Below are 12741 nucleotides of genomic sequence, written 5' to 3'. Positions count from 1 at the left end.
TTTTTTTTTTTTTTTTTTTTTTTTTTTTTTTTTTTTTTTAATTTTTCAAGCAGGACTCGCCTCTACCACAAGCTTTGGTATGCAATTTAAACACATAAACACGGTAAAGACTTGGATTTCCCATCTCCAAATGCACTTTTAGTAGCTGCAAATCTTGCATCACACATCCTTTTTTAATTACATCAGTAATTTCATCAGCAACATATAATCACTGAAAGTACTTCTAGTTAGCAGCACAGACACATTACCAGCCCCTTCTAATCGGGGATATTTCAGGCTAACACACAGTTTTGCAGACTCTGAATACTTGTTACGTCTCTGTAGCTGCTATTAAACAGACAAGTCCTCAAACAGATGAGACATTTTTATAACTATAGACTCAGCCTTTACACGACTCACTTCATTTTCAAGGTAAGCACTGACAAACCTATGCCAAACATCAGTGACAGATTACAAAATAACTAATATTCAGCAATTTATTACTGACGTGCACACAATCCACTAGGACTTGATGTTTACTGAATAGTGGCTCTCCGTATTGTTTTGCTTAAATATTTTAATTCAGAGGCTTCAAACACAGGAAACTCGTCCTTTTACAAAGTACTGCTAGAGGAAGATTATTCTGGGTTAGCTTAATACTAGCATTATTTCAAAAGCTTATGCAAGACAAACAATACCGAAACAACATCATTAAAAACAGCTTGTGTTCTCAGAGAAAGTAAGCTTCGCTTTCTGCATCTTCCTTGACTGACATCTACATGAGACAAAAAGGGACAGGGAAACCATAACTCTCCCCTTATGCAAAACTGATGTACGAGTGCATTTTGGAGTTTCAGATCACCAACACAGGGGAGAAGTGGGCAGGGAGAAGGGCTGGAGGTGTTACAAGGAATCATCTATCACACTACACCTCTTGAAATCCTCAAGGAGCTTTAATAGACATAGATGAAGGAATATCCGTATCACCACTCAGACAGGTTTTCCTACAGTTTTACAGCAGGAACACCTGCATGAAGTGTGCCTGGGAGGGGAAGGGGGGGGGGGGAAAATATATCAAATTCTTTGCAAGCATGACATTTTACAGACAGAGGTTTGTGTTGGCGATTTGGTTTTCTTTTCCTTATGATTTTCAGTATCATTCAGAACCTCATAGAACAGCTAAGTGTCAAGGGCTTATTAACTCTGTGCCCTGTCCAGCACTGCCTAAGGCCTGCACACACCATTTCCACATGGTCCTCAAAACAATTCAAATTATCGTGTTGCATAGATTGAGATGCAGTTTCCTGCAGAAGAATGCAAGCCCTGATTCTCTACAAGCTGACATCGGTAGAAACTGGTTAACACTTTAAAAAGGAGCTATGAATAATAGCTTCATAAACATTTGCTCATGTAGGAGTCAATGCTACCTCTAATCCCATAGATGAACATGCACACACATTAGCGGCTGAAAAATAAGTTAAGTGTAAACAGCTGGAATATCTAACAAAAAATGCTTTACTCTGAACACGTTTCCTGCTCCCTGCTGGGCTGGTGACCAGTCAAAAACTAGGATTGCTTACATTCCTCTCTGGGGTGGAGCACAGCATTATTACTGAGGCAGACTTCTGAGTCATAACTACCAAGAGGCAGCACAAGCAGCTAGCAAGACACTCAAAATAGTTTGGTGAGAAATCTTTCTGCCACATTTGTTAACTTGCAAACAAGGCAAGCTTTGTTTTGCCCTCTCTCCCAGTCCTCCCCAGCCGTTTTTGCTCTTTTATTTACATGTTAGCATTAATTATGACTGAAGGTCAAATTAAAAAAAGTGTACTTTTTGCTAGCACATCATATCAGAGGGACCCATCTCTGCTCAGAGCAAACTGGAAGTTCTTACTAAAATAAAGTGATAACGTGACTCAGAACCACTTAATATACAGTTATTTGGAGATTCATGAGTTTACTGACAGTATTTTACTTTATATTTCCATTAAAATTCTTTATATGCTGAACCTGATCAGAGGACATACCTTAAACTCTTGCTTAGCTCCACAATTAATTTACTTAAAATTCTTAGATATAAACAAAAATACACAGATATACACAAGAGGTATATCTTTGAAAACATTCAGATCTACTATTTTTTTTAATAAGTAATTGTGCTTTAAGTAAAGACAGAAGTCAGTTAACAGGTTTGGTTGGTGTTGCTTACGTGTGCTTTTCCCCTTGAACTCTGACAGCATTTTTGGTATAGCATACAAATTTACACAAAATTTATAATATAAATGAAAATACCAGGCAAACAATACTCAGATTGAAGTTGAATCTAGAGATGCTTGAGGCTTTTTTAAATGTAGTATTTAATGAAACTAGAACCCATTCACTTAGTTCTGCTCTCCCCGACCTTCCATTCTATACACTATGGTTCTGGAGATGTCCTCGTTTGATTCGGGTGACACTTTTTTCCATACTGTTTCTTTTAAAGCAAGTTCTTGCTGGAGATTCTCATAGTCCATTGGTCCAAAGGAATGCTAGTTGTTCAAGCAACATACATTATTTATTAGTGTGTTTGAAGGAAAAAAAAAAATCCTAATTTGCAATCATTGCTAACAGACCCAAGTTCTTCACCTCTTCGCACATATACTGTTGTTTTCTGTTTTCCAGTTACAAATAATTCTACTTCCTATTTGGGTATTTTTTCAGATGTATGCGTGCAAGAAGCACTTCAAACCATTCTCTTATCTTCTCCCATTGAAAGCTTCATGCCCAACTTAAAACATTAGCGGAACTAAAAGCAAGCTTTTCCCTATCTCAAGTACCCTCACGCTCTTATCTTTTGTACATAGAGCTGGATTAGATTCACTTCTTTCCCAGACTGCATCTACTGCTTCCTTTTGGTAACAGGCACTGGGGTACAGCAACGTGAGGCCTCCATTCATTGCCTGTGCAGCTCTCAGCAAGCAATGTGGACTCAGAGACATCACTGTAAAACAATACTCAACATACATCTCCTGCATTGCAACACAGAACAGGAAGACTAACATCACCTGCTGATCATTTTTTTTCTTTTTAAAATCAGAACAGAAACTGCTGGTGACTTTTATCAGATACCACAGCCTTACTCTAGCCAAGGAAACGAATTGCACGAGATAGAGCTACAAATCTGATATAAAATTCTGTGGTAAAGAACTCTGTCATTGTGTGGTCCACCAAGGTACGTGTCCACCAATAATGTGCACTAACTGGCTTATCTGAAAGCTCTGAGGAAATACACATCATTGAGCAGTTTTGCCTTTAGAGAAGAACTCTCCGTGTCTCATCTGATGGCTACAAGCAGTACTCACTAAAAACACATCTTAACTTACCCGCTGATCACCACCTTCTCGGCGAGGATCGAGCTTTTTCGCAAAGTGTCTCAAATTATCATAATTATGGAAATTGCACAGAGAAACCAGATCCTGCAAACATTGAAACAACACATTATTCTCCATGTACAACTGTCAAATGCATATGATACTCTAATACTAGCACTTGTGCTTTACACAGGACTATCCACAGCTCTCAAGAGACAAAGCCAGGACTGCCTAGCCTACCCCAACAACTTCATCTGACGTAGAAGATATTTTTGTATGCCAGATTATTTTCCAAAAGCTGCTTACGTTCGTTTTAAAGACTGGAACACAATCAAAACAATTACATTTCATCAAAATCTTTTCTCTTTTATTGCAATGATATGAGTTGCACTTTTAACATTTTAAAAGCTGTTTCTGAGTGTAAAGGAAGAGAAGCTTCCAGATGAAGTTCTACACCTTCTAATGCAGCATAAAGGAGACTAATGCCTTTGTTAAGTCACAAAGCATTCCACTGCCAAGTATGTCCACAATCTATTTCCCCATATTTCTGGCATTGTAGTTTCTAGACATTCCCAAAATTTAAGTGCTGTTTATGATAAAATGCAAACATCTTGTCTCAGTTTTTCATCCTTGGATCAAATGTAATCTGTTACTCAAGAAAGAATTAAAATTTAAAGAAAAAAAAATCCACTATATTAGTGGACTGTCAGCTATGTTAACTGAAGCTCAGTTAGCACCAGCTACAAAAGAAGACTAGGCTAAAAGTAATTTTGCTTACATGACAGAAGTGAATTCCTTTAACACTGTTGCCCATCTTGTCCAAAGGAGGTGACCAGCACATTAAGCCCATGACATTAGGAACAACCAGAAGGATCCCACCAGCAACTCCAGATTTCGCAGGAAGGCCCACCTAGGAAACAATTAGAGAATTACCTCTGCAAACATTCGTCACCCCTGTAACACACGCAATTTATTTTACCAAAGATTATTATTTTACCAAAGATTACACAGCACTTATAAAAGTGTGATCTATAAAACACTGACAAAGCATGATTATTTCTCTTTATAGATGGACTACAACCTCGACCTCAGTTCATGGCAATCTGCAGTATGTATTCAAAGTCACTAGCTCCCAATAACACAGAAGTCAGTAACACAATGCAAAAGATAACCCAAAGTTGCTGCTGTAACAAAGCTGTTATGACTCAGCAGTAATAAACACGTCTGTCATGAGCAGTTCACAGCATGAGACTAGTACAAAACTATATAAATATTTAACTGAAAATGTAAAAAAAAAAAAACAACAAAACCAACTGAAAACCTGCACATTAATTCATTAAACAACCTACTTATTTATTATCTGAACAAAGTTACTGTTTTGTTTCAATAGTAACTAACATGTCACATATCCCCAGCAGCTCAGTAAGCAATAACTTTCTAGGTCACACAAAACATCACACTCAATTTTACATCCATGCAATGAGGAAAATTGAAAACACTCAAACCACTGAACACACAAGTAAGTTGCAGTACGTACTTCAATACTCACACAACAGGGCTTGTTTCCTAGCCGTACATTACAGTACACGTGCTGTGCACAACATCACTATTTCAACATATGAGGACAACTCACTAAACCTCCTGAGTCAGAGAAAGCAACTGCTCACAAAAGCTTCCTGCTATCTTCTATTTCCCTTGCCTCAGGTCTTATTCAGTTCTGCTGCTTCCAGTGATTGCTGCATCAGTCACCTACTTCTCTCACCAATAGCCTTTTTTAGTTTGTTTCAGGTTGAAAAGGATTCCCAAATGCAAAACTGCTGGGAACACCACTGTACAATGAGGTATGGAGTACAAGTAGTGCCATGGATTCTGAGGATTTCACATAAGTTACGTTGGATTCCTAAACAATTCATGTAACTCCTCCCCACCCACAGCAAAAGCAAACTAGATGACTGTGGCAAACAATAGCACAGTCTATCAATCTTCCCAGTCAGCTCTAACAAGTATCTGAAAATTACTTACATGGAAGGCAAACTGCCCTGAGAAGTCATACATGCCACAGGAATGCATTAAGCTCAAGGTATTCCGGACTGCTTCGGGACTCAGCACTCTTTCACCAGTGATTGGGCAAAAGCCACCGTTAGCCAGAGTTGCAGCCATCACACTTGCTGACTCACAGGTTACTTCTATTGAGCAAAGCTTATGGAAAAGAAAGTCATATTATACAAACTGGTACCTCTAGCACAGTCAGCACAGCCCACTACATCTCCACAGAAATAAGATTTCATAAAATAACCTGCAGCATAACATTTGTTACAGATAACACTAGTGGCATGAAATAGCATCATCTGAATCTTACTACTGTCAAGATACAAAGATCCCAGCAACAGCTTTTGTTTTATACTAATATACTATAACAGCTTTTTTTTTTTATATATACTAATCTTTGAGTTATTATTAATTGTGAGTTAGTGTTTCAGTTTGATTCCTTCCCCCAACCCCCCTTAGGTTGCCTTGAGAGGAACCAGCCTGGAAAATAACCTCAGTATTCTGTATTTGCTTAATTGGCAAAGCCATTAAGGAGCCATTTTTCAAATTGAGGTGCAGTGCTTTGTTGGTTGTTTTTTTTTTAAGCCTTACAAGACCACCCACATCCACTAAAAGTACATTTCAAAGCTGCGCACACTAGCACATACAAGTCTTAATGCTAGCATTTCCTGCATAGCCTTAGTTTTACCTTTGTCTCATATATGCTTTATGATGTATCTAGAGATAATGACCACATGATAGTCTCACCCAGGATCCCTGCTTCAGTACAGACTATACATACTTTGGTGACACATCAGGAAATGTGATATGATGCCATCACCTGATGCTGCCTCATGTCTGCAGAAACCAAAAGATAAGCTGGTTTCAACCTGAAGCTGAAATGCTACTCTGAAAAATAAACAAACTAGTGCTTGTACTTTTGCCAAACAGTCATTACATGATACTTCATGAAGTTACCTAAGCCAAGTTTGCACGAGTAGTTACTACCTGGAATTCTTATTTTCCGGCTGCCAAACTCAATACATCCTAGGCCAACCAACTGGAGTTGCAAATCAAGAGAACGTCTGAGACGCATCTAAAATGGCAACTGGGTTTTAAACATACGAAGTATTACAGAACATCGCCTACGTTGAAGAAAGTGCTTCAAGGTTCTCAGTTTAAGTGCCTACATTTTGTACCTTGGTTGAGCAAAATCAGAGTAATCCTTCCCCACTTTACAGAGGTAACGTGAAAGTAAGTTCTTTACTGGTTCCCAATTGAACAAGTAAGGAAGGAGGGGAAAAAAAAATACCTTCTAAGTAGAATCTGAGAGCAGAAAAAGCAGCTTTGTGCAATGAAAACAAAACACTGACTTGCCACTCGGAGTGGCACTCGTGTACGTGCCTCCAGTTTTCTGAGTTTGGAGTAAAAAGGACATTTTAACAGGGATAAGAAAGAAACAATGGGAACCATGAAGGTGAGGACAACAAGGCCAAGCTGTAGCTACATCAGAAAACTTAGTTTTGGCCTTTCTTAACTTGTGAAAAGCTTAGTGCTCAGAAGCATACCAGCACTTGAGGCAGTGGGATAGGAAGCATTTTGCAAGGATGGTTAACCAGTATATTGAAATAAGTTGTCTGCTTTGTTCTGTGATAACACAAGTTCAGAGCAGACTTTCAGTTTTCATCTAGTTTTCAACTTAAGAAGTCAACTGAGTTGAATTTACATACACACTGTAAAGCTCCATTCACTTTCAAGACTAGATGTGCAACCCCAAACAAAAAAAAGGCTCTGACAAAATTTGCACTTAAAAACACTAGTTTGCACAGGTAAGAGCAAGTATCATGAATTTAAATCAGACTTCCTGAGAACTAACTCTGGATTTTTTTTAAATATCCCAGACAGACTGGATCAGTAACACAACTTGAACTGCCTCTTGAGAACTGCATGCACAAGATCTGACTGAATTCTGAATTATGCATATTCTCATGTTAGGAAACTCTTTCTTTAGGAAATACCTCCCACTTGCCAAGTTCTCATTTTGCGACAGTTGCAAACAGTTACTAAGGTGAGGCAAGCAGCATGGGGGAAGGAAGAAGGCATTTGAAAAGATACTTTGTCTTACATGCATCAAATTCAACAATAAAGGAAAAGATACTCAAGTCTTTTCATTTATAACACTATGGCTGAGCTTACAGTATGGCATGCAGATACAATTTTAGTTATGCACGAGTTCAACATTCTCCACAGTATCATAAAGCATAGCAAATTCATTCAAGTAACACAACATTTCAAGCTTCTGAACTGCTAGTGCTTCATAGACTGCTACTAGTATGCATTAGCAATAAAGCAATAATAAACACTTACATAAATCACTTAAACAAAAGCAAATCTGGATATATCAAATGTATACAGTTCACTTCCAAACAGTTTAACAGACACTGGCAACTTTAATTACAAGACATTAAAACCTCCCCCATCTATGACAGAATAAGTTTCTATTGCTTAGTACAGTAATTCCAACCCCATTCTGAGTCTCAATTTCAGAGTTAATTACCTGGAAATAAAAGTCCAGTATAGCAACCATATCTGTGCCTTCCGGAAAGCACTGAGGAAGGGAAAAAGAAGTCTTTAAGTACAATTAAGCAGCTTTAAGTTTTTCAACAACAAAATGCATCCAATCTTACAAAATCATCTGTACAACACAGATTAAGCATTTATGATGTGATAATTTATCCTGTAATATGGAAATGAGGTTACAGGTATTGTTAAAACGACATAAGTATTCACACCCTACATAAGGCTGGGCATTTTGAGTGACAGTATGAAATACATGCACAGTATTACAATAATTTACATGATCGTGAACACAAAATGAAACAAGTTTCAAAAGTTCATAGACTATGAAAAGCATTCTTCAAAATACAACAAACATAAGAGACCAACCTTTTTCTCTTTCAAGTAATAGCCAATTGCAAAGTTTCTATCTCCACTCTCTCTTTCAGACTGGAACCTTGAAACCAAGCAACAAGAAATCAGAAATGCATGATGTAACCCATTAAAACCACAGGTAAAAAATACATTGCTCCTGAACACAAGCATTCTACTAACAGACCAGAAACTGCCCTAAAACTCATCCCAGTGCACTCTGTTCAAGTGTAGTTAGGTTCAAACTTCAACATCTGAACATACATTACTGGTTACCTATACATACACAGTTTTACTTTTATTTAAGACAAACAAGTAGAAGATCATTCTTTTAAAAGCATTTCTAAAAAGGCAGTAATAGACTGAGACCTCTGAGAATAAGCTGCAGCAAAAGCATCATTCACTGACAGCTGGGACCAAACCAGGCAAGGAATGAATGCCAGAAAGCTACGATGTGCACTTACAGCTCTCAGAGCCATGGCACCACAGCACTACGACAGAATAATTTCTCAAGGAGAAAATGATTGCTTCCATATCAGACCAGTCACAGCAACACAGAAACATGCACAACTTTATTTCTTGCTAATTTTAAGCCCAAGCTACTTCCTGTAAATATTAAATGATGCCTTTCAACATAAATAACTAAACTTTGTCGTGCATTCAACATGCCAACTATCAGTTGAGGTATTAAGCATATAAAAAATACTTACGTAGCATTACTGAATCCAACATATTCATTACCAGCCATTTTATTCATGAATTGCATAACCTGTTAAAGACAGAGAGGAAGGGGAAAAAAAAAAAAAAAAGAGGCAAGCTAACATTTTCAGATGGAAGAGTTACAACTGTTCAACACTCAACCCAGCCTTACGCTAAGCCTGTCTCTTGCATCATAAATTTGCAAACACAGCCCAAATCATTACATGTTTTATTCAGCCAAATACAGATCAAGGAGAGTTTGAAAGGACTTAAAATAGCAATGTTAACTGCAGGTGGAAATTTAAGGTGGCTACCACCCATTTTAGTCAGAATAAACCAAGTGTCATAATTCACTTACGTAGTCAAATTTTTCTGCATTATTTGCTCCTTGCTGCAAGAAAAGAAAAAATAATTTACAAAGAATGTTAACGTGGGAAAGAAGTTAGTTCACTTAACATTAGGATATTTATTGCATAAAACTAAGGTATGAGGCTAATTAAGAATACGGTACTACAGTCATTTCACATACTAACAACAAACTAAGGTGTTAGATAAGTAAATCTTTAATTATCACTTAAACAAAAAATTATTTAAATAAAAAGCAATCTAAGAGTTATCCAACACCTGCACGTTGGAATGAATTTAAGCTGAAGGAGGTATGCTTTATTTTAAGTGTTCTCTACTCAACTTTATGTGTTTAACACAATAATAGTTAAAGCAAGAAATACAAAAATAACTGCAGGCAGGATAATTATAATGAAAACGTTAACTTTATATAGATTAGTAAATACAGGTAATCTTACATTATCAGCAGAGCTGAGCATAGCAAAATGCAGGCTACATAGGCTAAAATATTTTCCATTGCTAGTGCCCATACTACAGATTTAGACTGAAGACTTAGAATAAAGTGTTACCCTTACTGTGAAAATAACTGCATTTAATCAAATGTATCTGATTTAATAGCTGATTAACGTCCTACCTATTAAAAAATTAAACAGAAAAATAAAATTTCACATCATACTGCAGTACATCATCAAGTACATCATTTTGCTAGCAACGTAAAGTCTAAAATGTATGAGGATGCTAGTGAACATTCATTCGTGGGTCAGGGGACACTTCATTTGTTTTTTTGTGTCAGTTTTTTTCCACCCCTTTGGGAAGGGGGCATGGGGACACAGGTGTGGAAGGTTGCACTCGGGGCTTTTTTCTCTTTTATAGGAGTAAGCTCAATTTTAATAGCTGCCAGTAGAGGATGTATTACTTCTTTACGCTCTGACAAACAACTTGTAACAAATTCCTGCAGCTAGACATTGAAACAGGGCTGGGAGATTTAAGAACAGTGCATGGTCTGCTGGGGGACAGGAGGGGCTGAGCAGGAAATCTTTTAAAGTAGCAGCTTTTTAGGAAGTTTAAAAAACAGTGGCATCACGTACACAAGTGGAAACAATACATCTGGGGAAGATGCTCTCAACTTCAATACTGAGATTATTTATATTTTAATTAGATAAAATACTCTGTTTAGGAAGCTATTTGAGATACTACTTGCACAGTGTTCAGTATGGGGATGGGGGAAAAGGGGAAAAAACTGAAACTAGATATGAACCAGTATTTTACTTAATGAAAATGCATAAAGCCAGCCTCATTTCCCACTCTGGCTATAGTTTAAGGTGCTGCAGGTAGTCTCTGCAGCCCATGCACCAGCTCAGCTACAAGATGTGCAGTCACACACATACAGTCACTAGCTGAAAGTAACACCACACTGCTTTGTCAAAATTACACACCCATGGTTACCTTATGCTTAGCCTTACACTTACAGTCAGTCTCTTGCTAATTTGTAATAAAAAAATATAAATGACATTTCATCAAAATGTTCCTGTTTAATACACCAGAACACAAGCCTTAAAAATTTAACTCCAAATCTGTTCAATGAAAAATAATTAAAAGAAGAAATTACCAACTTCATTGAACTGTTGCAGTTGTCAAAATATTCCATAGATCCTAATGCTGTAAAATATGTAACAACATTTAAACCACAAAAACCTTTTCAAACCTTTCAAATGCACAATGAACATCTTTTCTGGGAAAGTGGGTCAGCATTAGTTATGGGATGCTGCATTGATAATTGTATGGTTAGACATAATAAATCAAAACATTATCTTTTGTTAAAAAAAGAAAGAGGGAGAAAGGGATCATGCTTTCTGCAAAAATAGAAATACATCATAATTCACTTTTTTTTTTTCCCAGCTGAAAAAAGAATCCCTTGCCCTTCAACAAAAACCTGGCTTATCCAGCATCCTATACAGTTTGTGGGCAAAAGACCCAATGCAAACTTCTTCTGCATTAACTCATAAAAAAGGTTCCTTTGTAGCGGTTGCATCTACTCCACGTTTTAAGAATAAAACCTTCTGCACACTACATCAAGATGATGCATTTTCAGTCCTTGATGCTCCACAAACGTCCATAGGTACCTTACATCAAATGAGAGCATTGTTACCGAAGTTACACCACTCGTGGCACCTAAGATATTTGCCTAAGTATCCATAGGACCAAGACCTCAGAACGAGTTTAACGTAACAGAACCAAAACAGAAAACTTTGCTTCCTTACGCCTGATGACAATAAAACCAAGCTAGCAATTCCCTGCTTCAGCAGCTTACAGGTGCGTGCCTCCCTCCTTCCTGAAATGCACGTTCTGAGATGAAAATCTAAGTGCAGACTAAATCCTAGCAGCGTGCTGAGCAATGTTTCCATAGTCACTGAAACAAAGAAAGAAACCATCCGTTCTTGTGTAAATGCTTCTTATTTTTCTGAGGCTGGGAGCACTGAGACAAAACTTTTTCGCTGTTGATGTTGTTCAGATGCAATTCACCTGCCTAGGACATAGAAGGAAACATTCCATGCACTAAATCCACAAACACTGCATTTACTGGAACATATGTTCATATACACACCGACTGCACACATGCTTGTGTGTATATACATATGAAAACAACATTTCTAAATGAATACAAAATGAAATAAAAAATGTTAAGATTGAAGCAGTTTGATGGACAGAAAAAATCCAACTTGGAAAAGACAGCTCAATACAATTCTGTAAACACTCAGAACTACAGCAAAGCTACAGCTGTCCATCATCAGGTTCTTTGTTTTGGGTTTGCCTTTTTGGACTGTCTAAGGTTTCTAGTGATCTTCCCTGTGTTCAAACAAGGTACTTCATATTTCTACTGGAAAACTACAAAGCAATCGAGCACAACTGAGTAAGTTGCAAGCCTGCATGAACATAGGAAAGGAGAGACACGGATACTTCCCAGAGTTTGCAACTAGAGAAATCTGGCAATATTTATTAGAAAAGTAGTTAATATTAGCCACTTCTCATTGATCAACATTAAACGCTTTGAAAATTAGACCACATAAGCTCTTACCATGCATCTCTTGTTAAAATACTATTTTCACTTTGAATCCAAGCCAAACTAATAGTGTCTGGATTATGAGACTTAAGGTAGAAGATGATTATCAAAAATACGTCAGGAATTTTTTAAACCATCCTAACTTACAACTATATTCTGTAGCAAACATCCAGGAAAAAGCTCCTAGCACTGGGTTAGAGAGCAAGAAAACAATTTTTCCATTTGTACATTTTAGGTAAGCTTAATATTTGTATTCTAGCTTTCCTTACTTACATGCTTTTTTGTTAACCTGAGCATGTTCTATGAGAGCTGGTATCTTGGCTGCTTAGTGTACCATTTTCAGCTCTGAAA

The 12741-nt window shown here is 37.3% G+C and overlaps 1 protein-coding gene across 1 annotated transcript in view; it reads right to left on the bottom strand.

Annotated features, from left to right (window-relative positions):
- Positions 1 to 12741, bottom strand: part of GLS (glutaminase) — a gene marked incomplete at its 5' end in the record, with an annotated part of 52046 nt that overhangs the window by 15693 nt on the left and 23612 nt on the right. Inside the window, 7 exons of the mRNA XM_042822370.1 lie at positions 3342 to 3434; positions 4108 to 4239; positions 5352 to 5528; positions 7915 to 7965; positions 8304 to 8370; positions 8996 to 9054; positions 9343 to 9375. Of these exons, the coding sequence (XP_042678304.1) occupies positions 3342 to 3434; positions 4108 to 4239; positions 5352 to 5528; positions 7915 to 7965; positions 8304 to 8370; positions 8996 to 9054; positions 9343 to 9375 (612 nt within the window). The remainder of the gene's footprint in view (positions 1 to 3341; positions 3435 to 4107; positions 4240 to 5351; positions 5529 to 7914; positions 7966 to 8303; positions 8371 to 8995; positions 9055 to 9342; positions 9376 to 12741) is intronic.

Source organism: Centrocercus urophasianus, unplaced genomic scaffold (genome assembly GCF_019232065.1).
Source record: "Centrocercus urophasianus isolate 14NV4802_14NV808 unplaced genomic scaffold, USGS_Curo_1.0 seq_20, whole genome shotgun sequence".
Taxonomy (NCBI): domain Eukaryota; kingdom Metazoa; phylum Chordata; class Aves; order Galliformes; family Phasianidae; genus Centrocercus; species Centrocercus urophasianus.
Note: the sequence above shows the minus strand (reverse complement) of the source record. Positions and strands in the feature narration are given on the sequence as shown.